General features: G+C 38.7%; 1 protein-coding gene across 4 annotated transcripts in view; it reads right to left on the reverse strand.

The window, feature by feature from the left end:
* Positions 1 to 21,684, reverse strand: part of NCOA7 (nuclear receptor coactivator 7) — a 150,868-nt gene that overhangs the window by 55,402 nt on the left and 73,782 nt on the right. For all 4 annotated transcript variants that reach the window (XM_039257344.1, XM_039257346.1, XM_039257343.1 and 1 more), the window contains exons 4-5: positions 6,900 to 6,979; positions 3,620 to 3,727 (exon numbers count right to left, since the gene is read on the reverse strand). In XM_039257344.1, the coding sequence (XP_039113275.1) occupies positions 3,620 to 3,727; positions 6,900 to 6,979 (188 nt within the window). The remainder of the gene's footprint in view (positions 1 to 3,619; positions 3,728 to 6,899; positions 6,980 to 21,684) is intronic.

A 21,684-nucleotide genomic window follows, 5' to 3' on the forward strand; every position in this document is an offset into this window, starting at 1 on the left:
TATTCACGCCTTCCCATCGTATCTCTGTTTTAACTTCTGTTATTTAAATCTCTCTTCAATCCAGAAAAAATGTGTGGCAACAATGAAAGACACATTCTGATAAAGGCAGGAAAACCAACATCAAGGAGAAAAAGATGAGGACTAATTACTACTGAAACTATGTACTCCAAAATTACCAAATACTCTTTGAGTGGTGGGCCCTAAAACTGGTTCTGAGTTTCCAAATAACCAATGCAAAGGGATGGACATCATTAGTCAGAAGTCAACTTCCATAAGATAAAAACAAATCAGTTTTGGGGTGCCTCAGTGGCTTAGTTGTTTAAGCATCCGACTCTTGGTTTCGGCTCAGGTCATGATCTCACGGTTTTGTGGGTTTAAGCCCCACACTGGGCTCTGTGCTGGCAGTGAGAACCCTGCTTGGGAGTCTCTCTCCCCCTCTCTTTCTGCCCCTCCCTCACTTGCACTCTCTTTCAAAATAAATAAATAAACTTAAAAAAAAAAAAACAGTCTCTCATAAGTACAAGTATTTTCTCATTAGGTCTCATAAAGAGTATCCCAGGCTGAACTTCTTGTCTTTGATGACAATAACCAGTTTTGGAGGACTGTTCTTCATAACATCTTCAATGTTGATCAATGGCAAATGCCAAAGTGTAGGGTTCTATAAAACGCAACTTACAGAGGCTAAAATTATATGGTCTTGGTATACAGCTCTCTTATCTCATGTATCCAGATGAGAGGAATGAATGGATGACATTTCTTCCAACCAATTCTCCATTAATAGTTTTTGTATCTGGTCTCCTGACAAGTGTTAGGCAACACAGGTTAAGATGCTATTGTCTGGCATGTTCTAAATGTCAAATCAAAGGGATAATTCCTGAGCTTAAGCAGTTCATTGCAGTGTAGAGGTGACAGCTGGATGCTGGGAAGCTCAGTCAGAACATGTGCTACCTCAACATGGAAGTGAGCCAGGAACATGGGCGGGGTAAGGGCTACTTACCTACTGACTGCAGAAAATAATTCTGCTCCATCACACAGGCAAAACAGTCAAATATTTCTACGCATGTGTTTCTAAGGTGCTCCATGAATATGAAAACAACTTAAACCTATATCTATCTGGAAGGTAACTTCTAACTGCTCAAGGGAAACTACTTGAAAAGGTACATTCATTGTACATGTCCTGAAATTTGATGTAAGCATCCAAACTAATAGCCAAACTCAGGACCTTATAAGAAATTTTTTTTTATGCCTCAGTTACTTAAGTCTATCTGCTATAGGTTTTGGTGTTTTAAGCAACAAAAGTCTACAGTTATTTTAGTTCAAAAAGCTCCCAGGAAGCTGCCTCTGAAAATGACCTCTTACATGTAGTCACTCACCTAGCCAGACCAGTTTCCCTTCCTACCTCACAGTGACCATCAACGAAGTCTCTAGAAGGGTGAATCTCACATTTTTTTTGGAGCCAGAGCAGATAAAAAACAGCCTTGAATTATCATTCTACTGAGTTGAAAGCAAGACCTACCCCACTCAGCATATTTAAAAATCTTTGAAAACAAAAAGTAGGGGTGCCTGGGTGGCTCAATCGGTTAAGTGTCCAACTTCAGCTCAGGTCATGATCTCATGGTTCATGGGTTCAAGCCCCGCGTCGGGTTGTGCTGACAGCTAGCTCAGAGCCTGGAGTCTGCTTCGGATTCTGTGTCTCCCTCTCTCTCTGACCCTCCCCCGCTCACACTGCCTCTCTCTCTCTCTCTCTCTCTCTCTCTCTCTCAGAAATAAATAAAACATTAAAAAATTAATTAAATTAAAAAAAGTTATCTACAGTTTTTGAAAACCCCTCGATTTCACACTTCTTGAATTCTTATCTTTGTCAGCAAAATCCTAATTGCAGCTGGGTCCCTGGACAACCAACAGCACATGACTGTTTAGACATATGATGGCTGGACAGCACAACAAAGGCTAGAAAAGGCATCAGAGATAATGTAGCCCAACGCCCAACTTCAGGGATTAGGAAACTGAGGTTCAAAAGAGGAAGGGACTCACCCACATCAAACAGCCGCTACAAGGCCAGTCAGAAACAAAGAGTTAGGGATCCTACATCTGGTATTTTTGCCATTACTATAGGCATGTTAAAACAGTCCTTTTAACTTCTACTGGACCTTAACTTAGTACTAATATTTTGTTTATGGGCATAGTAAAAAAAAAAAAAAGGAATCGCTCTAAATTATTTTCTTACATTCTAGTGACTAGTCTTTTATTTTTTTTTTAATGCTTTATTTATTTTTGAGAGAGTATAAGCAGAGGAGGGGCAAAGAGAGAGAGACAGAAGATTTGAAGCAGGCTCTGCAGGGACAGCAGTGAGCCTGATGTGGGGTTTGAACTCACAAACCGTGAGATCATGACCTGTGCCAAAGTCAGATGCTCAAACAACTGGGCCATCCGGGTGCCCCTAATGACTATAGTCTTTAGCCTTGAATTAAATATACGCTTAGGTTCTCTGCTATGGGTCAGTTACATATTACACAGTAATCCTTCAGATTATAAGAAATCCCAAAAAGGAGAAATCTGTTAGTTTTCCTAGAAATAAATTTTCATTAATTTTTGAGAAGTTTTAATGCATTATCTCCCCTCAATTACCTGGTGCTGGCAATTCCTAATTTCTCCTTTAGACAAGAACATAAATACTAAAAGCACCATCAAATAAACTGGCCAACTTATGGCCTGTTGGCTTCATAGGCTGCCCTTGAATGAAATGCATGGAACAATATCACTGTTTCCTCAACAAAGTTGTCCTTAAAAGTAATAGTATCTATTCTGGAAGCATTAAAGGTCACTATAATATAGAGATGCAGGAAGATGTTCAGGTAAGTCCACAACTAAAACCAAAATGCACTTGTGTCAAACAGACAGTTCTATGGATAGGAATGGAAACTTGGCCTCAGCTAGGACCTGCCAATGACGGGGTCATTTATATCTATTTATATCTATCTATTGTAGTTTTATAGTAGTAATACAAGAATATCTCATTGAATATGTGGAAGGCACCAAAAAATTGGCTGGATTAACCAAGAGTGGCAAAATTACACAATTAGTTAATTTCATTCAGTTTAATAAATAAAGTATTAATTGAAAAACCTGGGGAAGAAATGGCGTAGCTTTTTCTTAATAGTCCTGCTGAATGTCTCTGCCTTTGGCTACGTTTGTCAGGTATCATATCAAGACAAAAATGACAAACTTTTGCTTAATTTAAAATCAAATGATGGCCATAATGTATCCCAGGAGTGGAATAAACTCAAACTTGTATTTCCAAATTAAACATTCTAAGAACATCTGAGTTACATCCTATAGAAGAAAAAGTCAAATTTAACTTCTCTTGATGCCCTATGGAACAACCACAGCATAAACTAATGATAGTTAAGTAAATTGTTAATCCTTTGCAAGGCATTCATTTCTTAAGTTCCTAAATTCCACGGTGCTTTCAGAATTCTTGGATCTAATGGAAAGACTGAACCAATGCACATTATCACTAATGATAATCCAGTGACACCAATAGTAAAGCATTAAAAATGGCGATAAAAGATAAATGCAAAGTTTCTAAAAAGTAATACCCAACAAGAAAAGAAATTACCTGGCCTGGGACAATTGTATGTGTGAAAAGTTTATTCAGTTCCACTAGTTTATTGGGAGTGATGTTAAACTTCAGGGCTATGGAGTTTAGGGTGTCCTGGCTTCCAGCCTGGAATAATCAAACAAACAAGATTTCAAATATAAAGCAAAAACAACAAATAAACAAAACTCTTCCTTTTAGTAGATAACATTAATCTATTTCTGATATGGGTGGATGAAAAGTAGTTCTTTCCAGACATATTCTGAAAAAGAAAGTAAATACATTCTTAATTCTTAATAAAACCATGTAAGAGCAAAGTCTTAAATGCGATTCATTTCTGGGCTCCCTTATCTTCAAACTTCAGTGTCTACTAATAGATTTCTAAATCTACTTTGCCACAACCTAGCAGTGTGGAGTAGAGGTCTATGAGGTACAATAAAAACTGTTAAGTAGAGAAAAAATAAAACACATACACAGTACCCACCCAAAAGGGAAGTCAGGGCCACTTTCTCTATTCTCAATGTTCTGTTTTCTTCCCATCTCTTCAATGCACTAAAGGCTACTGCACAGTGACCTGTGACATCCCCAGTGTCAGCACCGTACCCAACACACAAAAGACACTCAAGATTTGACAAATGAATATGATGGAAGGCAAGTAAATCATTAAGAAATTCAGATTAGCTACCAATAACTGTTCACAGCCATTAAAATGACAACTTCTCATAGTCAGCCAAATTAGTGTTATTCTCCAAATCTGTGAAACTTGTGATTTCTTCCCTTTTCTAACAAAGGATAACAGGACCACAGAGGGCAATGAGAGCATGTGAAACTTCACAGTAAACAGCTCCACCCACAAAAAGTCTGCTGCCCCTGGTCAGGCCAATATCCCAGACTCCTTGTCTAGGGTCACTGGATGGAGCTTGTTAGTGGGAGGCCGCTCTGGTGTGTGTCACTAAGAAGCTCCTATCTACAGCCCTGGATCAAGACGGGTGGCTGTCCTTATATGCAAAATGAGCTCCGCCAGGTAAGCCCTGGCTGAAGTGGCGATGTGAGGCAGCTGCAGGAGGTGGTGGAGTACGGATGATACAGATGTAGAATTAAACTCACCACTGTTCTTAGCATCAAAACGCCACCAACTAGATGAACAGTCTCAAATTATCAAATTCATAGTTACAAATGAAACCAAAATGGTCGCAAAGCATTTCTGGAACAAGTTAGTATATAGACACATGTATTTTAAAAATACATGAAAAAATTAACAACATATCCCCCTACCTCTACTCTGGGCAAAACCAGCCTTACTAAAAAGGAAAAAGGAAAAAGACGTTTTACATAATATATGCAAATCAAGGGGTTTAGGGGGTTTAACATCAGTATGAGACACACTGAGAATGGAGACTACAGGCAGACTGTTGGATCTGAATTCTAGATCTGCCACTTGCTAGCTGTGTGATCTTGGGTCATTTGCTTAACTTCTCTATGTTTCAAGTTCTTCATCCATCAAACAGATAACTGTAATTTCTGCTTCACAGCACTTACTTCATGGCAAGTGATCGAAAACTTTGCTTCATATTTTTAAGAAAAGACTTCTAGAATATACTGTATACAGGGAGTTCAGGGAAGGAGAAAAATCTTAACAATCTGGAGTTATTGCACGAGAATAAGATATAAATATAGCATCAAACACAGACCCTGGGATGGACATGGGAATCATTAAATGTTTAAAACTAAACAAAATGCTTCAACATCCACAGGTTTGGAGCAATATAAAGAACCCACTAAGTGCTAGTATGGTTCTCTAAACATGAAGTTATGAATCACCTTTTATTTCCAATGACAAGTGCAAGAAATAACTTACCAAGTAAAACTAATCCCCATAACCTACAAATCAAACAGGCAAACATATCTGCATTGCTAATTTGATCACCTGTTTATAAGAGTTAATGTGGGGGTTGATATTTACTCTCACTGCATCATTTAGTATATGCTGTGGGAAGCATCTCCTAGAAAACACCATGTCTCATTTCTTTGTAGGGGCTTGTGCATAATATATTCTGCTGGATACGCACATGGCTTTAGAGTTAATATTGTTATTAATGATAAACAACCCAACATTCCTTGAGTACCTACTATGAGGTAAGGCACTGTGCTAGGTGTTATGGGGATCAAAAACATATTGTAGACCATGGTAAAGTGAAATAAATAATCACCGCAAATCCCTCCGGAAAGGTCCAGGCCTATAACCCACAGAATGATGCCTAGAGATGTTTACCAAGCACTGAGCATGAAATGCCTGTGCCAGGACTCCTCAGTGTAAGTCTAGAAAGGCTTGGAAACAATTTACCATTCCAAAAGAAATGCCAGGGTAGGATCAGGTCTTGCTGCTTGCCTATACGGAGCCTGACATAGCACATGAATAATGAGCAGATTATAAATACACCTGAGAAAATCACAACCAGGTAATGGCAATAGCATTTAATTTCTTATTACAAGTCAGAGAACACTTCTCAACAATGCTACTTCAAAGTGAATTAAAACAAATCTATAACTGAGTGCTCACTCTGTAATAGACCTGGGATAAATAGACACAGCTCCTGGCCTCCAGGAGTTCATGCTACAGGAGAGATAAGCACATGGCACATATGTGCAGGTGTGGTAATGGACACATACACAGCATTATTCATCTATGGACTCAACCCTGCAAGCACCAGAAATACAATGGTGACCAAAAAAGGGTCTCCCTCTATGGGTACAAGAATTAAGGGGCAAGACAGACATTAAAATAACAATCACATTGGTGTACCATTAGTGTTAAACTGAGATACACTGTGTAAAGGAACATGAATCTATGAGAGTAAAATGAAGAGACCTGGCTGGATAGTCACAAAAGGTAAGAATGAACATGAGGAGTCATGGAAAAAGGATGTCAAGGACAAAGTTCTGGCTTGTAGAAAAGTATAGCTTATGGAGCCATTGCTTCTTGAAAAAATCCAAGCCTGGAGATCTAAGTAGATAAGCTGATTATGATCTGTGATTATGGAACTCAGAAAGAAAGCATGTCTGAGATGAGACCTAAAACTGGCAGTCATTGGCAGATCGAAGATAATTTAAGTTACAGGTTTATATGAGATTACCAAGGGAGAAAAGACGAAGGTAAGCAAAATGACCTAGAAAAGGTCTTAAGAAGCTCTCTTAATTAATGGGCACACAAGAGGAATGCAGCTAAGAGGATGTGTTAGGGAGAAACATCATGCAAATCAAGTGGTATTAACGAACGTTCATACCTCCTGTTTATACTTACAGTATATTCCATAGTACCATGGGGCTTCTGAACCACCATCTTCTTCTCTTTTTTATCATGTGTTTTGTTTTGATTGTCATCTGAAGAATAAAATGTACGTAAATGAACAATTTCATTTTCAGGAGTTGAAGATAAGATACTCAAGAGTATATTAAAACCTACTTTCAAACAGACTAAAAAAATAAAAAAGACACTACTAGAGAGATGGACTAAGGGCACAAATAGACCCAAAAAATACTATTCATCAGTGAACACCTGAATAAATGATTTCTGTTAACTGCAATTAAATAGTACAAACAACAAATGAGGTAATATTTTATAGTTATTAAAGTAATAGTGTAAATGATAATATACAATAAAGTTAAAACTAGTATAGTTATGATATAAATGATGCATAATATAAATCAACACTACCCTTTTAGGTTTTTTTCTATTTTTGTTAAATCAAAGCATAATTAAAATAACATAGTAAATTGACAATTTATGCATTACTCAATGCTCACCATACAAGGTTATTACACTATTACTGATTACATTCCCTATGTTATACTTTTCACCTCTGTGATTCATCTTATAACTGGAAATTCACATTTCTTAATCTCCTTCACCTTCTTCACCCATCCCCCCATGAACTCCCCTCTGGCAACCACCAATTTGTTTTCTGTATTTGAGTCCATTTTTGTTTGTTTGTTCATGTGTTTTTTTCAATTCCACATTTAAGTGAAATGATACGGTATTTGTCTTTGTCTGATTTATTTCCCTTAGTATAATACCCTCTAGGTCTATCCATGATGTCACAAATGGCAAGATATCATTTCTTTTTACAGTGAAGTAATGCTCCACTACATACATATACCACATCTTCTTTATTCATTCATCTATCAGTAGACACTAAGGTTGCTTCTATATCCCGGCTACTATAAATAGTCAATATATCTTTTCAACTTAGTGTTTTCATTTTCTTTGAGTAAATACTCAGCAGTGGAATTACCAGTTCATATGATATTTCTATTTTTAATTTTTTGAGAAACCTCTATATTGTTTTCCACAATGGTTGTACCAATTTACATTCCACCAACAGTGTACAAGGGTTCCCAGCCCTTTTAGAAAGTGATTTGTTAATATATAACAATAGTCATAAAAATGTTCGTTCTTTAATTCAGTAATCCTTCCCTTAGGGATTTATCCTAAGGCAAAATTCAAAAGGAGAAAACTGCCATGTATCATAGCATATGGTTAGTGCAATATTATTGATAATACTGAAAACTTGGGAATACCAAAATGCCCAACAACATATTTTAAGTTGTGCCAGAGACTTTGCTGTTTTTACAGGCCAGAACTGGTCAGCCTAAAAATCTAGCAGCTGCATTATGATTCAGATTAATTCCCATGGTTAAATGCATCTTAATATAATCAACCCAGATATTGAAAACCCAGAGAGCAATACTGCAGTGAGTAAAATTTTAAATGACAAAAAATATAAAATTGAATTAACTGTGAAAAGATGCTCTAACTTGTATGTGATCCAAAAATGCAAATTAAGACAATGCATCATTTTACATCTATTAGCGTAGCAAAAATCAGAAAGTTGGAAAATTCTAGTGTCGGCAGAGATGTGAACCATTAGAAGGAATATAAACTGGTATGGCCATTTCAGCAAATTAAATATATATAACCCATATGACTCAGCAATCCAACAGACATACCTCCTCTCCCAGGAAGTATGTACTTTATATATATATCATAAAGTCACTTGCTTGAGGACGTACACAACAGCATCATCTGTGACAGCGGAAAGCTGGAGGGTAAGCAAAATGTAGGAGATACGCTCTGGGAGCCTAGGCAGTAATTAGTAATAACAAGCTTGAGCCATACACTGCAGCACGTTTCCATTAAGAGAAAAAGAATGGGATGTACAGAACAATACCACCAGATATATTTAAAATAGATGCACACAGAGCAACTATACATTTTTCAAGGCCACATCCAAATAAAAGCCTACACACTGAGCAAAGGAGAATGGTATGTGGTGGGGAGAGAAATGGGAGTGAGGAAAGAGGAGACAAGGAAATTAATGAATAAATAATGAGGAGCCCAGTTCTGACCAGTCATGATAAGTCACCAACTAAGAAGTGTGATTAGCTCAATGCTCTACACCTGATGTCCTACAACCTCCCAGTCCCACTTGTAGATCAACAATATCATCACAGCCACATGACAAATATGTGTATACTGAGTGAGACCTGGGAGGTAACACAGAAACATGAAAACAGTTAATCCACATGGTATTTATCTGCTTTTTCTTAATATAATTTATTGTCAAACTGGCTTACATACAACACCCAGTGCTCATTCTTAAATCTTTCCTTTATAGTATTTAATGTTAACAATCAAGAAAAAGTAATAGATACTTTTACTAGAGTCCCTTTCCAGTCATTTGTATGTTCAATCAGATCCATTCACAGAACCAAAGAGACCTTGGAAATCCCTACAGACTATAAAAAAAGTGACCTCCCTACCTTCAGGTGACAACATCTAAACTACTTCAGGAAGAGGAGACCGTGTTTTTTAGATCTCCAGATCTCTAGATTCTGTAGACACGGAGATTCTACACAGCCTGTTGAAAAACCCCATCACAGTACTTTACAGCTCTTACGATCTGGTGCTCTGCTCTCTGTCCCACACTCCTGACCTTCTCCTTGTCACCATAAGCAGCTGTCACTCTAGGTACTCTCTCTTTCAGAACAGGCTTTTCACATTCCTTTGTAAGTGCTTCCCATTTCTACAATGTAAGCTCCCTACTTCCGATCTGTGGCAACTTCTGATCCATGCCTGTCCAGGAATCATGAATAATTATTTCTGGTTTGGCTATAAGCTGCCAAACCATAAGTTTCCATATTGCTCACCTGTGAAACAGGTGCTTGCTGAGCCTTTCAGGATAAAGTTAACTTGTATACGCACCTGAATTAGTATGAAAAGTACTTTTCCTTTTGTCATGGGTTGGCAGGCCAGAAAAATGTCACACATAGTAATAACATTATAAAAAGGAGTTGGGGAAGCTATCCCTCCAGAATCTAAGATTCTGAAATTATTGAGGTAAGGGCCATGATGTCTACCCATCTTTGAATGTCTTGTGCCTTACAATGATACCAGTGTGTATGTTTGGAAGAACTTCCCAATATAGGTCAATGAACATGAAGCTTGACTGTGGGCATCATTTTCACTGACAGAACATCACACCAGGAATGTCATATAAACCTATCAAAGCTAGACGTGCCTGGGTGGCTCAGTTGGTTAAGTGTCCGATTTTGGCTCAAGTCATGATCTTGCAGCTCGTGGGTTCAAGCCCCGCGTCAGGCTCTGTGCTGACAGTTCAGAGCCGGGAGCTGCTTCAGATTCTGTCCCTCTCTCTATGCCCCTTCCCCCACTCGTGCTCAGTCTCTCTCAGAAATAAATAAAACATTAAAAAAAAAAAAAACTATCAAAGCCACAAGTCAAACACTAGGTTTTACTGTTGAGTCAATATACAAAGCAAAGTCTAAAAACCTAATTCAACGGTCTTCTTATTACTATAGCACAAGGTAAAACTTCAGACGGATTCTTGATTTGTGTGTGTGTGTGTGTGTGTGTGTGTGTGTGTGTGTGTGTATGTTAAATTTTAAAGATGGCCAGCTACGGGTCTCCATAAGTTAAGTCCTGTATACCTTACCTAGACACACTCTGCGGTACACAGTCCACGAAGCCCTGGAGAGAGCCCAGAAGAGACATAAGCTGGTGAGGATGGCTCTGCAGCGCTTCAGGAAGGGGCTCCACCTCCAGCACTTCAGGTGAGGACCCATGACCATCTCCAAGGGTGGAACTATCTCCCAGTGACACTGACACCTTTACCTCCAGCTTCAGCCTCTTCAAACCCTTATATCTACAATTCGGATCCTCCCCCCGCTCAGGAAAACCTGGAGCAAATGATGGAAGAGTATCTACTGCCAGAGGGGAAACTTGGCCAGATGTCCTTCAGGAGCCATTCAAAGCAAAGCAACTGAAGTCTTATGTGCCCCGCCTCTGAAAAACAGTCTTCAGAGCCATTTTTTTCCAGCCTAATTAGAAAATAACTGTGGCAAAACTGCCAAGACCCTAAGAGGAAAGAAACATGGCCCAGCCCATCTCATTTCTCATAAATCCTGGATGTGGTGGCACCTGTGTTGACCTCCAGCCAGGTGGACCTGGTGCCCTGCCCCCAAGTCATGTCTCCTCCCTTCTCACCCCAGATGTCCGCAACACAAGGCTCCTGGCTCCTGGATCTGAGGACATCCTAAATACAAGCGTGCTGACAGAAGACGCGTCTCACTCTGTGCGACGGGGCTGAATGAAGCTGATGGTCAGGAGCACGTCTGGGACCTGGAGGGGCATGAAGGCTTGACGTGAAGGAATCTCTGGCAGTGGTGGCCTGTGAAGTCTTGGATGAAGTTACAACTGCCAAAGGAATACATTTTAAGATCTGCAATTTGAGGACAGAACCTAAGGAACGCTTACAGGTGGGGAGTGAAAAGAAGTGTGGCTCATGGTGGGTGGACAGTAAAATCAGAGGAAGAGGAGTGCAGGGTCGTAGAGGCCCTGGGGAAAAGTTAAAGGAAGACTCTACTCCCGGGGCAAATGCAGCACAGGACCCCTGGGCACTCACATTGGGGTCCCTGAGTGAAAACTAGGAGGACCTCAAGACAGATGGTGTTAACCCTCTCAGTAAAATAGGGACCTTTTGCTAAAATGAAATGGGGTGAGACAGGATTGGGGGCTTCAGGAGTTGTGAAATTTGTTAGAACTACTAAGGTTTGAATAATACAAATATTGAAAGAAGCAGTAAGGGTCCACCCAGGAGTGGGGTCTAATCAGCAGAGTGACCGACCATGTGTGGAGTAAGCGAACACTGTGCAGCAATAGCCATGTGTGGGGTGTAGGATCCCCAAGCAGGGCAGCGAAGCCAGGGCAGTGGTAGCGGAGGGGCCCTAGGATGCTGGAGTGAGGAGAACGGCCTGATGTATTCGCTTCCTATTGCTACTGTAACAAATGATCACAAAGATTGTGCCTCCGCATCAAAAATAAACACAGCAGCACCTGGGCAGCTCAGCCAGTTAAGCGTCGGACTCTTGATTTTGGCTCGGGTCACGATCTCACAGTTCATGAAGTCAAGCCCCATGTCTGGCTCTACGCCGATAGTGCAGAGCCTGCTTGAGATTCTCTCCTCTCTCTCTGTCCCTCCCTCACTCATGCTCACTCTTGCTCTCAAAATAAATAAACATGTAAAAACATAAATAAAAATAAACATAAACTTAGTTCCTTACAGTTTTGTAGGTTCCAAGTCTGACATGAGTCTCAATGGGCTAAAATCACAGCGACTATAAGTTTCAGGGAAAGACTGATTTCCTTGCCTCCTCTAACCCCTAGGAGCAGGCTGCTTTCCTTGGCTCAGGGTTCCTTCCTCCACCTGCAAAGCCACCAACACCCAACCAATCCTCTCATGTGCCTTTCTCTAGCTCTTCCTCCCCTTCTGCTGCCCTCTTTCACTTTTAAAGACCCTTGGGTTTGCATTGGCCACACCTGGACAAGCCAGTTTTCCTTAAGCTCAGCTGATTAACAACCTCAGTTCCATCCATAACTTTAATGTGCCTTTGGATTTTAGGGCACAGACATCTTTGGTAAGGGGCATCAATCTGTCTACCATGGATGCAGAACAGCTTTACAGGAAAAGACAAGAAAAGAGGTTCAGGTTCAAGGAGGGAATTTTGGGGGATTCAAGGAGTGATCTTAGCTGTGAGTGTGTTGGGGGAGGTGAGTAGGGGATGTTAAGGAATGCAGCATGGGCTAGATGTTCTGGTTCTGAGGGGAAAAAAAACAGCAAGAATGAGACAATACCGATGTCGTTCAAACCTGAGCATCTGGCTGTAGTCACAAACCACTGGGAACTGGGTGTAGTCAGGACAGTAGACACTGTTCACTACTGTCCTTGAAAACAGAAACAAAAAGGCAACTGTGAATTCCTTGGATCTTGATTCCGTAATATCTCTACACAGATACAGGAAGGACAGAAAAGACAGTATGTGGCCTTTTTTCTGTTATCTATTGTCTGAAGAAGCACAAATAGAACTGAAAATTGTCAGCACTAATTCTGTACAGACCTTACTCTTATGAGGTGTGTGCATGTCTTCCTCTCATACTCTCCTTGAACAATCAATGCTCTCCCTTCCTTCCGTCTCTATCAGAAGACCAACTGAATGGGGTACACGAGCAGACAGCACAGGACACTCAACGCTTGTCAAAAGAGGGAGGACAGTTTTCCACAGCATCCAAATGAGGGGGATTTGTAGAGGCAAAAATTGTCTAAGTCTCTTAGATCTTTCTAAGAAAGAGGCACCCAGATTTATTTTTAATTTAAATTCAAGTTGGGGCTCCTGGGTGGCGGATGAGCATCCGACTTCAGCTCAGGTCATGATCACAGAGTTTGTGAGTTGAAGCCCCGCACTGGGCTCTGTGCTGACAGCTCAGAGCCGGGAGCCTGCTTCAGATTCTGTCTCCCTCTCTTTCTGCCCCTCCCCTGTGTGTGCGCACTCTCTCTCTCTCAAAAATAAACAAACATTTAAAAAATTTTAAATTCAAATTAGTTAACATACGCTGTAGTATTGGTTTCAGGAATAGAATTGGGTGATTCATAACTTACATTTAACACCCAATGCTCATGCCAACAAGTGTTCTCCATAAGGCCTATCACCCATTTAGCCCATTCCTCTACCCACCTCTCCACCAGCAACCCTCAGTTTGTTCTCTCTGTATTTGAGAGTCTCTTATGGTTTGCTTTCCTCTGTTTTTATCTTATTTTATTTTTCCTTCCCTTCCCTTCTGTTAATCTATTTTGTTTCTTAAATTCCACAAAGTGAAATCATATGATATTTGTCTTTCTCTGACTTGTTTTGCTCAGCATAATACAGTCTAGGTTCATCCATGTTGTTGCAAATGGCAAGATTTTTGATCACCAAGTAATATTCCCTACATCACATTTTCTTTATCCTTTCATCAGTTGATGGACATTTGGTTCTTTCCACATTTGGCTTTTATTGATAGTGCCGCTATAAACATTGGGGTGCATGGGGGCACCCTGATTTATAAACAGAATCCACTTCCAATGACAGGCACATCCTTGTACTGGGAACTGATGCATTTGGCTGTGACAGTTTGATGATATTAACCATGAAATCAAGTCATGTGCCATCTCCCTTATGTCACCAAATCTTTTTTCTGGTTATGATTTGGTTTTGGGGTCAAAAATGAGCTGAGTTCAACTAGCAACACTGACACATTCTCATAGCTGTGTGATGTTAACCAAAGTACCTGAAATCTTTGTATCTCCATTTCCTTATCTGCAAAATGAAGAACTATCTCATAATATTGTTCAGAAGATTATATGAGATAACAAAGTGTTCATCTCAGAGCCCACCAACAGGGAATAAACACTTAACAATTGCTAGTATCATTAATAATAATGCAGTCAACATAAGTTAATAGCGATTTGAAGAGATGAGGGTATTAAAAGAATTATAAACCTTACGCAGAAAGGTTTCATTCCCAAAATGCAGGAGTCATAGAAAATTAATATGATAGATTGTTATAAATTGTTTAAAAGAGAAGAACCATATCTGATCACTTGGACACACACCAAGGAAGCCTTCAATGAAATTAAACAGCCATATTTTTTTAAAGAACATCAACAACAACAAACACTGTTAGAAAACTAAACATCAACAACAACAAACACTGTTAGAAAACTAAGGAGTGAACTTCCTTAACATGAAGAATTTTTACTCTCTGATGCTAAAAATCTGCTTCTGAAAAATATCAATGGAACCCTAAAAGTTGTATATCAAAAACAATTTCCCTGTGAGAACGTTACCACTTCCTGGTCCGTAGCGGCTTGTTCATTACCTAAACACAGCCTGAACTCAGGCACCAGTAAGGCCCCCACCCCAGCTTTCTAGGAGAATCCAGGGTGTGCAGTGGGGAGAAATACCCGTAGGCAATGTATGAGCTCCACTCCATTCCTTTTATCTCATTGTTTTGTGGGAGACACGTGCTTAAGAGCAATCCTAGCAAAGCTTTTAAGGCTTTGGGGCATAATATCTCCCACTCTGCTAAAAGAGGCCAATCTAATGTAATACAAGTCTAAACCACAGAACCTTAAGGTCATAAAAATGAACTCTGTAGTGGAGATGAAAGCAGCAACACTACAAACAGCATAGAGACAGTTTGGAACTCCCAAGGATGAAGAGGGAATGTCTGCCATTCTTTGGAGGCCACCTTCCCTAGCACCGCAAGACAATACCCGCGTGCACTATACTCCAGGCGCCCGCCCTCTTGATTGCCAATGAGCTCTTCAGAAATTAAGCGCTATTCTAAATTCTCCTAACGCACACCTGAGGCAACGGAGATGAGCTCTTCTATCAGAAATGGAAAAAGCAAATATTAAAACACTAACCAGTATACATACAAGAATTCCTACTATTGTGGTTTATACTCAAATGTGTTTTGGAATATCTCAGCAAAGGAAAAGATAAAAGAGTTTTATGTACTGAAAAGAAAGAAGTGAAATCTTCATTATTAGCAGTGAGTTAACTGTCTAAGGAACCAACATCATAAAAATATCCAGAAATCATAAAATTGTTCAGTAAGGCGGACAGATATAATAGTCTATTTGTGACAGAAATGTATTTTGAAAAGTCCCAGGCATAATAGTATGAAACTAGAAAATGTCTAAGAGTAACTACAATGAGATGATGGGAAGATATATATCAAGAAAATGCAAAAGGTTTACTAAAGTATGTAAATGGAAACTTGAATAAAGGGAAGTACATTTAATGTTCCTAAACTGGAAATCTCATTCTTGTAAATATTTCACTTCCTCCTCAAATTAATGTTTAAAGGAAATGCAATTTAAATTAAAAAAATTTTGGAGAAAGGAAACATGCCAAATTGATTATCATATTTCTCTAAGCATAAATATATCATAAGACTATCCAAAATTATTTAAAAGAAAAATGTCAATAGGAACACTGTATTAATACTAAAACAAATGGTAATAAAACCATAGCAATCAAAAAACACTGGTGAAATATCAAAAATCAGAACTATATTCAAGGACTATAATGGAACATAAAAATGCCTTTAGAGGTGCCTGGGTCTCTCCATTAGTGGAGTATCTGACTCTTGGTTTGGGCTCAGGTCATGATCTTGCAAACCATTACACTGAGCCCCACACCAGGATGTATGCTGACAGCGTGGAGCCTGCTGGTGTTCGCTCCTTCCTCTCTTTGCCCTCCCCATGCTCTTTCCCCATCCCCTCAAAATAAATAAACAAACTTTAAAATAAAGTGCCTTTATAAACCAGTAAGAAAAGGCTGGCTTTTCCCATAAATGTCATGTAGAGGGGAGGCTTTGGCATCAGCCGGACCAAAAGACAGCACTGGTCTGCCCCTACCTCACTGTGTAATTAAGTAACTTTACTTAATCAAAGACAGTTTACCAGCATGTAAAATGGGGATATAGGGTCACCTGGCTGGCTCAGTGAGTGGAGCATGTGACTCCTGATCTCAGAATCCTGAGTTCAAGCCCCATGATGTTGGGTGTGGAGCCTGCTTAAACAACAACAACAACAACAAAAACTTTAAAAATAAATAAAGTAAAATGGAGATACCAACTGGACTCTGACAGAAAGTTACTGAAAGGGTTACATAAGGCAATTCAATTAAGGTAAAGCACCCACAACACGTGAAATAATGACTCAGGAAACCTTGAGAATTACTATTAAATGAGGTTGGAAGAACACCAGCTAAGACTTGGAGAAAAATTCAGTTCACTCTCAAATCAGTGCAGATAGATTCAAGATTTAATAGTTTAAAAAGTTAAGTTAGAAATGTTCTTGAAAAAGGGTGGCTGGGTGGCTCAGTCGGTTGAGCATCCAACTCTTGATTTTGGCTCAGGTCATGATCCCAGGGTTGTGGGATCGATCCCACCCATGTCAGGCTCCATGAGGAGCATGGAGTTTGCATCTCTCTCTCTCTCTCTCTCTCCCCCCCTTCCTCCCTCCCCTCCCCTCCTTCTGCCCCTCTTCCCTGCTCACACACACACTCTCTCTCTAAAATAAATTTTAGGGGCACCTGGGTGGCTCAGTCAGTTAAGCGTCCGACTTCTGCTCAGGTCATGATCATGGTTCACGGGTTTGAGCCCTGCGTCGGGTTCTATGCTGACACATCAGGGCCTGGAGCCTGCTTCATGGATTCTGTCTCCCTTTCTCTCTGCCCCTCCCCTGTTCATACTGTCTCTCTCTCAAAAATAAATAAAACATTAAAATTTTTTTTAATAAATTAATTAAAAATAAATTTTTAAAAAAGGCCTTGAATAAAAATGCAGGATTTGTAATTGCTTAAAGAAATGTGTTCTCTATCAGTGATGTACACTTCTGAAATTATTGGCCTATGTAAAGAGTCCAATGAAAATATTAAATGTTATATTTAATATTTATAATATTATGGAACACCTGAATTATAAGCTGTTACAATAAGATTTTTAAAAGGTGTCATGAGGAACCTTCATCTCCTGAGGATGGAGAGGGCACGCATGTGAGGAAGAACTCACTGTACTAAATATGAACTCCATATTTTATCCTCTGTTGACACAAAGGGAAATGCCCTGCAGACCTTATTTTCCTTCCTTCAAGTATGTCACAAGCAATACAGTCCTTGACTAAAGTGAGTCACGCTGATGTAAAATCTAGAAAGTAAGAAGGGTAAGGGAGTTGTTTATTGTGGAAATCTACCTCAGAGCCTAGTAGTGCCCTCAGCAGGGAGCAGGCCCTCAGGTATTTGTGGAATGAGCTGATTAATCTCCTTTCTAAGCAAACAGTTTATTTCAATTGTTGAGTCAGCTTTTGACATACTAGCCATAAAACTGGTGACGGCATATATATATGACGAGATCAAGTAGTTAGCCCAGAGAGAAATCTCAACCTTATCATCATTCATATTATAGCTCAGGGGAAATAGAAACTCCAAGTAGAATCAACTTTTCCTCCTTACTAAGAAACAACAATGTCCCTGGGGCTGTGGAGAAGACACTAAAATTTTATTCAACTGTTGCCTTATTTCTGTCTCCGAGTCCACTCAGGGTAGCAGAATGGTGTGCAATGGTTTTGCAAGGGGTATCTGTGCCACAGAGCTGGGCTTACCTCCCTGCTTTATGCGGATCCGTGGTGGGGCCTCTGGAGGGTTAAGCAGGTTCTAGGCTGTTTCATTTGTAAAACAGGCTACTACCACCTGCATTAGATCATGATGAGTAGTCAATTAAATAATGAAATAAAGCATCTAACCTACAGCAGACATTCATCCCAAATAAGCTCCTTCCACTCTTCCCTGTGCCTATAGCTGTTCTCTCCTTCCTACTCTCTTTCCTACCAGCCGAGAATTCAAGATGGCTTGTTTTTTTTGTTTTTTTTTTTTAAACAAGTGGGTCAAAAACTTAGTTGGGTAAATTTAAAATTTAGAAGAAAATATGAAATATAAAAATCAATTCTGTATGAATCAAAACTATATACGGTCATTAAAAAATAGAGTTGAATAAGAGAAGAAAATACAAATAAACCGTTTTACCCCCGTGCAGAAAGAACCAATGTTTGCATTCTGGTGAAGAGAATTCCAGCAGTTCTCCATCTCTCTTTCTGAATGTATATAGGTGGGTTTTGTTTTGTTCTGTTTTGTTTTGTTTTAACAAAAACGAATCATAGTCTATATACTATTACCAACCTCTTTTCTAACTGTAACATTTTTTTGTGAAAATTTCCTACATCGCTTTTCTACATCACTTTAAAATGGCACATAGTCTTCCATTTTTATGTCATTTATGTTATTTTTATTTTCCCACTATTTAAAACAATGTAATGAATAAGATGTCATATATTTATACAATGGAATATTATTCAGCCATAAAAAAGAATGAAATCTTGCCATTTGCAAATGCATGGATGGAGACTGAGAGTATAATGCTAAGAGAAATAAGTCAGACAGAGAAACACAAATAACATGATTTCACTCATCATATGTTCACTCAATATATGGAATTTAAAAAACAAAACAAACAAGGGCAAAAGAAAAAAACTGAGGGTAGGGGCGCAGGGAATGGGTTAGGTGGGTGATTGGGATTAAGAGGGTGCTTATGATGAGCACAGGGTGATGTATGGAAGTGTTAAATTATTATATTGTACCCCTGAAACTAATATAACATTGTAGTTAACTGAAATTAAAAACTTAAAGTAAAAACAAATAAACAAAGTAACAAAATAATAAACAATGCAATAATAAACAATGCAATATCAGTCACTGTAGTTAAATCTTCTAATATGCTCATGATTGCAATATCCTTAGGGTGAATCATTCCTTAGGCTGAATTTCTACAAACAGTTTTTGGGTCAAAGAGTATGCAAAAGGTAAGTCTCTTGACAAAAATGGTTATTGCCTTCCAGAAAGATTTGACCACATTACTCTCCCACTCTCAATGTATTGGAGCATTTTTCCTTTGCACCTTCCCCAGTTCACTTCTAATCTGATTTTTCAAAATCACTTAAGCTGAAAAAAAATCACTGACCATATTTAATCTGATCTGTTGTCCTTTTCTCAGCACAAATCACAGTTGGGTATTTCTCTTACATTGAGATCTCTCCCAATACCAATGTGATATTACAGATCAATTAGGGAATAAGATTTGGTTACACAGATTATAATAGGACTAGACTCAGCTCTAGCTCCTAATACAAAGGATTTTTAAAACCTAACTGCTTGGTTCAGTGACTACAGTGTTTGCTTAAACAAAACCAAAAATGGATTATAATATACTGTGTTAATGGGAGCGCTGGAGGTGAGAGAGGAAAGGGAAGGAGTGGGAAGGAGTGTCCCTTGATCACTGTCAGGCTACTAGGAGCTCGGAGATTGGGGGAAATGGGTAAATGTTGACCAAAGAATGCAAACTTCCAGTTTGGTGATCATAGTTAATAATACTATATTATATATCTGAAAGTTGCTAAGAGAGTGGATCTCAAATGTTCTCACCACAAAAATGAAATGGTAATTATGTGACCTATGGAGGTGTTAGCTTAAAGCTATAGTGGCAATAATCTTGCAGTATGTACATGTATCAAGTCAACACTCTGTATACTTTAAATTTAGACAAAGCTAAGTCAATTTCATCTCATAAAGCTGATATAAAGTATACCTTTTTATATTCATGCTTTATTTTTTAATTTTTTTACATTCATGGTTTTAACTATATTTGTAATGGTTATGTCTTTCAATTTTATGCTTAATTAGTTGTAAGGCTCACCACCAATTATTACATCAAATGACTTTCATTTTTGAGGACTAGATTGTAATACGTGCCTCAGGAAAAAAAAAAAAAGCCTCTCCCACTCAGTAAATTTGTTTAGGACAAGTATGACATAAATGGTAGGTTTCTTATATTTACTATGCCTGAGAATGTCCTGTTGTCTCTGAGCTTGAAAAACAACTTTTACTTCACAACTCTGAAGATTTCATTCCTTTGGTGTTCACTGCTGTGAAGTGTGTGCCTGACTCTCTTTGTTCCTTTGTATGGAACATTTTTTATAAAGGTTGTTTTTACCATTTACATGTGACCTGTGAACATTTACCATAGTTTCTCTACGTGCTGAGTATTCCCTCCGCATTCTGCCTAAATATGGTGAGCTCTTTTGATTTCTAAAGTCAGGCACGAAAAGCATTCTTCTTTCACTGTGTTTGATTACTGCTTCTTTTCCCATTGTTTTGACTCTTAGCCAAGACCACCTTCACTCACGCCTCCTCTGTCGTCTTCTCTCATTATTTATGTTCCTTCCTCAACTGGTGCACTCTGGGGACACTTGTCAGGTATGTCCTGTGCACTACCTAGGTTTTCATGGTATAACTTCACTTAAACATTGATCTGACTTCCCTGATGCTCCCAAGAAGCAAAGGCCTAATTATTTCCATCCTAATAATATCAATTCATTTTATACCCAAGTCCCTCAAGTCTCTATATTCTGCCTGGTTAAAAAAACACACACCTTAATTCTTGACATCCTCTTTCCACATTAAAGTCTGTTTTAATCCTGTATTGTGTGATTCTTTGAGCTCTAAAGTATCAGAATGATCATTACCTTGGAAGAGAAGGCAGTGTTGTTATATGTTGTGGCTTGACCTACTTTTATGTTTGGGAATTCATTTCTCATAATAACATAATGGGCTTTCAGAACTTGCTACATGAAACAAAGAGAAATGACAGATAGGAAATCTTCACACATGTGGTTAGAAAAAGTCTACAAAAAAGTAATTTGTGTCAGGAAATGTGTCAGGATTGCATTGTGGGAAATAATTAAGCAATTGGTAATATTCATGTTGTAGCAAAACCCAAAAATATTTAAAAAGGAAAAGTAGAAAATTTTACTTATTATTTTATTATTATCTTTTTAATTCAGATGGAAAAACTATGATTTGAATGATTAATACAGACATGGCAGATTTATTACTGAAAGCTAGATTGATTCTTGACACTGCAGTTTCTGTCTGAATAAATCTTCAACCATGACCATCACAAAACTGCCTATAGTCTTACTTAAGTGTTTTCTGTTTGTTAAAATAATTCCCCAACTCTCTTAAAACATCTATTTCACTACCAAGATTTTTCATATTAATCTTTTATGCTAAAA

This window comes from Hyaena hyaena, unplaced genomic scaffold (genome assembly GCF_003009895.1).
Source record: "Hyaena hyaena isolate Hyena2069 unplaced genomic scaffold, ASM300989v1 scaffold_613, whole genome shotgun sequence".
Taxonomy (NCBI): domain Eukaryota; kingdom Metazoa; phylum Chordata; class Mammalia; order Carnivora; family Hyaenidae; genus Hyaena; species Hyaena hyaena.